At 42.1% G+C, this 5,187-nt stretch overlaps 1 protein-coding gene across 1 annotated transcript; it reads right to left on the bottom strand.

The window, feature by feature from the left end:
• Positions 1-4,629: 4,629 nt before the first annotated feature.
• Positions 4,630-5,187, bottom strand: LOC142635164 (uncharacterized). Its single transcript, XM_075809369.1, has one exon. It carries the CDS (start codon positions 5,185-5,187, stop codon positions 4,630-4,632), a length of 558 nt encoding a protein of 185 aa, XP_075665484.1.

Raw genomic sequence — 5,187 nt, 5'->3', positions numbered from 1 at the left:
CCTACAAATGACCTTCCCGTAGCTGCAACCACTCCGGATCTTGATCCATCTGCTGTTCATCCTCAGGGCCAAGAAATAGCTGAAAACCCTTCTCCTAATGCCGAGCTAGTGGATGAAGGAAATGAAGCCGTTCCGAAGGAAGGGGGACGGGCAAAAAAGAAGAAAAAAGAAAAAGAAGCAGAGAAGAAGAAAGACAAACAAACAAGCATTTAATTCTGTTGTTTTTTCTTTTTGTTCTTTTTGGTTGTTGTTGTTGTTGTTTTTATTGTTATTTATTTATTTATTTTTATGAACTGAATGGAAGGAATGAATAGTCATGCCATACTTATTGTTTATTGTTAACATATTGCAATACTCAAGTATTTACTTTGTTTTTACTCATTTGCCAAGCACAATGCCTTACCGCTCAAATAATACATTTTCATGCACACATATCATAGATCATAATGACCAATTTTGCAATATAAGCCAACAGTAAACAATGTTCATTTTTTGTCTTACACTTATAATTTGAGAAGTTGACCAAGAACTAAGATTAAGTTAACACTTAACTTTTCTTTTAGGAGGTTATTAGTTTTTAGACTTGTGGCCTAAAGAGCCGTACAAGGCCTAGAGTCGGCTTAACACTTGACTTTTATAAGTTGTTAATTTCTCTTAGACTTGTGGCCCGAGGAGCTGAACAAGGACTAAGGTCAGTTTAACACTTAAATTTGTATAAGTTGTTAATTTCTCTTAGACTTGTGGCCCGAGGAGCCGAACAAGGCCTAAGGTCAGTTTAACACTTAAATTTGTATAAGTTGTTAATTTCTTTTAGACTTGTGGCCCGAGGAGCCGAATAAGGCCTAAGGTCAGTTTAACACTTATATAAGTTGTTAATTTCTCTTAGACTTGTGGCCCGAGGAGCCAAACAAGTCCTAAGGTCAGCTTAACACTTAAATTTTTATAACAGTCTAAGAAAATACACAGACTAATGGAACAAAATGAGCCTACAACTAATACAAAAGAAGGCACTTTCTTTAATAGAAATAACGTCGTAAGTTATTTACATTCCAGGGGCGATGAACTACCCTTCCATCTAAATCTTCCAAACGATAAGCCCCTATGCCTGCTACCGACGTGATTCTATACGGTCCTTCCCAATTAGGCCCTAATTTACCCCAGCCAGGATTTCTCGCTGTCCCCACCACTTTTCTTAATACCAAATCTCCTGGTACTAAAGGTCTTGACTTCACTCCCTTGTCATATGTTTGCTTGAGTTTCTGTTGGTAGCTTCCCATTTTCACACTAGCTACTTCCCTTCTTTCTTCGATGGTATTCAAACTATCACTCAGCATATCACGATTACTTACATCATTATACTGATCAGATTTCAAGGTGGGAAAGCCTGACTCCAATGGGATTACTGCTTCCATTCCATATGTCATTGAAAAGGGTGTCTCGTCTATTGATCTTCGGGGGGGTAGTACGATAAGTCCACAACACATGAGGCAATTCTTCTACCCATCTTCCTTTAGCATCGTCTAAACGCTTCTTTAATCCTGTCAAAATAACTTTATTTGTAGCCTCAACTTGACCATTTCCTTGAGGATAGGCCGGTGTTGAGTATCTATTCCTTATTCCCATATCTGCATAATACCTGCGGAAAGCCTTGTTATCAAATTGAAGTCCGTTATCAGAAATCAAGGTATGCGGGATTTCAAAAAGATTTACGATATTCTTCCAAATAAACTTCTTAGCATTTGCATCCCTGATATTAGCTAATGGTTCGGCTTCCACCCACTTAGTAAAATAATCCGTGCCGACAAGAAGCCATCTCCTATTACTAACTGCCTGAGGAAAGGGTCCGACGATATCCAAGCCCCACTTAGCAAAAGGCCATAGACTAGATAATGCATTTAAGACACCCCCTAGTTGATGAATGTTTGGTGGAAACCTTTGACACTGATCACACTTTCTTGTATACTCTTAGGAGGCCTTCTGCATGTTTGGCCACCAATACCCTTGAGTCATGGCTTTGTGGGCTAACGATCTTCCTCCCGTATGACTTCCACATATTCCTTCATGTAACTCTTCCAACAAAGGCTCCACAGCTTCAGGATGTATGTAGAGCAAATATGGCCCCAAGTAGGAACGTTTGTACAACTTATGCTCCCCCGATAGCCAATATCGGGGGGCACTTCTTTGTACCTTCTCGGCTTCCACTTTATCTTCAAGTAACACACCGCACTGCAAGAAGGTTACAATCGGATCCATCCAGCTCGGGCCAACGCAAATGCTGTGAACCCCGACTGCCGAGATGCCAGTAAGGCTGGAGGTCAACAAGTCCTTTACCATTACCGTCCTTGGTAACTTTGAGCCCAAAGATGTGGCTAACATGGCCAACGAGTCGGCATGAGCATTCTGCCCTCTCGGAATTTGTCGTACCTTAAAACTCTTAAACAGACCTAACACCCCTTTGACTCGATCGAGGTATTTTTTCATTCTTTCATCCCTTACCTCAAACTCTCCATTAATTTGTCTGACAACTAATCTGGAATCACAATATAACTCCACTATTTCTCCTCCCAGATGCCTAACCATTTGAGCGCCTGCCAAGAGAGCTTCATACTCGGCCTCATTATTAGTGGCTATAAACCCAAGCCTTAATGACTTTTCCATAACTAACTTCTCAAGAGTAATCAGCACAATTCCAATCTTAGCTCCCTTTCGATTTGACGCCCCATCTGTATAGACTTCCCAAAGAGGGACATTCCCAAGCCCAATAGACATTACGGCTAGCATAACATCTTTTTGCTTAGTGTCGCCTTCTGTAAATTCTGCCACGAAATCAGCAAGAATCTGCCCTTTAATAGCCGTCCGGGGCATATACTTAACATCATAAGCTCTAAGCTTAGTTCCCCATTTAGCCACGCGACCAGTGTAGTCAGATTTTCTTATGATAGCCTGCAAAGGCAATTGGGTAAGTACCACTATCGTATGAGCTTGAAAATAATGGGGGAGCTTCCTTGTTGCATGTACAACGGCTAGAAGAGCATTTTCCAAAGGTAAATATTGCCGCTCGGCCTCTTGCAAAGATTTACTAATATAATAGATCGGTTTTTGAACCCCATCATCATTCCGTATTAGGACAAGACTTACAGCATAGTCCTTGATGGCCAGATAGGCATACAACACCTCTTCCTTCTCCGGCCGTGATAGTATCGACGGATTCGCCAAATATTGCTTCAAATCCTCAAAGGCCAAATTACACTCATCTGTCCACTGAAAATCTTTCCATTTATGCAAAAGGCGGTAAAAAGGTCGGCACCTATCCGCAGACTGCGATATAAACCGATTCAAGGCCGCAAACATTCCAGCTAGCTTTTGTACCTCCTTAGGATTACGACGAGGATGCAACCCTAAGATAGCCTTAATTTGATCAGGATTAACTTCAATTCCTCGGTGCGTTATCATGTACCCAAGGAACTTTCCTGAGCTTACTCCAAAAGAACACTTGGACGCATTCAAAGGCAACTTATACTTCCTAAGGACTGAGAAAGTTTCGTGCAAGTCCTTCAAATGGTCTCCCACTTTCTTACTTTTGATCACCATGTCATCAATGTATGCCTCCGTATTACGCCCCAACTACGATTCAAACATTCTAGTTACCATCCTCTGATAAGTGGAGCCTGCATTCTTAAGGCCAAATGGCATTACTCGATAATGATAATTTCCATTAGGAGCACGAAAAGCTGTCTTCTCCTGATCACTCAATGACATAGGGATCTGATGATAACCTTGGAAAGCATCCAGGAAACTCATCCGAGGGTGCCCAACAGTTGCATCCACCAACTGATCAATTCTCGGAATAGGGAAAGGATCCTTTGGACACGCCTTGTTCAGATCAGTGAAATCAATGTAAACTCTCCACTTTCCGTTCTTCTTTTTAACCACAACAGTGTTGGCTAGCCACTCAGGATAAAAAATTTCCATAACTGCCCCTGCTTGCTTTAACTTGTTAATCTTCTCTTTAACTGCCTCAGCAAGCTCTTGGGACGCACGCCGAGGAGGCTGCTTCCGGGGCATTGCGTTGGGACTTACATTCAAATGGTGACAAATGAATTCTGGATCAATTCCCGGGACGTCATAGGTCGTCCATGCAAAAATATCAATGTTATCCTGTAGGAACTTAACTAATTCCTCCCTTTTCAGCACTGGTAATTGGGATCCCACCTGAAAATATTTCTCCTTATTTTCTCCTATGAATATCTTGTCCAGCTCTTCGGCGGAACTTTCATCCCCATTGACACCTATTTCCCGTACAGGTTTCTTTAATTGCTATAATGCTTCCGGAGTCGCCCCCGTTGATAAACCTTGCCCCGTTCTAATATTTGCAGACATTAGACACTGCCTGGCTACCGATTGGCTACCGTGTAAGATCCCCACCCTTCCTTGGATAGGATATTTCACCATTACGTGCAAAGTTAAAGGAACTGCCCCCGTTGCATGAAGCCACGGCCTAGCCAGAATAGCCGTGTAAGGTGAATACGCCCTGACGACTATGAAGTAAACTTGGACCTCGGTATCCTCCACCTGTACAGGCAGTCTAATCATCTCCCGAGGAATTACCTGTTTCCCGTCAAAGCCTACTTACGGGGAATCATACTTCTCCAAATCCTCTTCTTTCAACTTTAAACCATTAAACAAGTCAGGATACATAATTTTTGCACCACTTCTATCATCCACCAAGACTCGTTTCACGTCATATCCCCCGATATGAATAGTTACTACCAATGCATCATCATGAGGTTGATACGTTCCCTCTTTATCTTCTTTAGAAAAACCCAATACTGGCGTCGCCGAGAACCTCATTCTTTTAGCCAGTTGATTGTTTCCCTCCATGACTTTGTTTCCAAAACTACTATGCACGGACATGATCCGAGAAGGATCCTCGGCTTCTCTTCTTGGCTGCGTTAAAATAACATTAATGGTGCCTAAAGCTGGCTGAGGAGTATTTCCCCAATACATTCGCGTACCTTGATGTCCTACTTGCCCGTCAGGTCTAGACAAGAAATGATTGATCTTTCCCGTTTTGGCTAACTGGTTCAAATGATCACGCAACGTCCGACACTCTTCTGTGGTATGTCCCTTGTCTTGATGATAATGACAGTGAAGATTTTGATTCCTCGTAGATGCATTTCCACTCAT

The sequence above is a fragment of the Castanea sativa genome, chromosome 5, assembly GCF_040712315.1.
Source record: "Castanea sativa cultivar Marrone di Chiusa Pesio chromosome 5, ASM4071231v1".
Lineage (NCBI taxonomy): Eukaryota > Viridiplantae > Streptophyta > Magnoliopsida > Fagales > Fagaceae > Castanea > Castanea sativa.
This window is presented reverse-complemented; position numbering and strand designations above follow the sequence as displayed.

Bases quoted from the DNA above. Each gene is read 5' to 3' on its own strand.
- LOC142635164 (XM_075809369.1), bottom strand. From the start codon at position 5,187: ATGAGTGGAAATGCATCTACGAGGAATCAAAATCTTCACTGTCATTAT.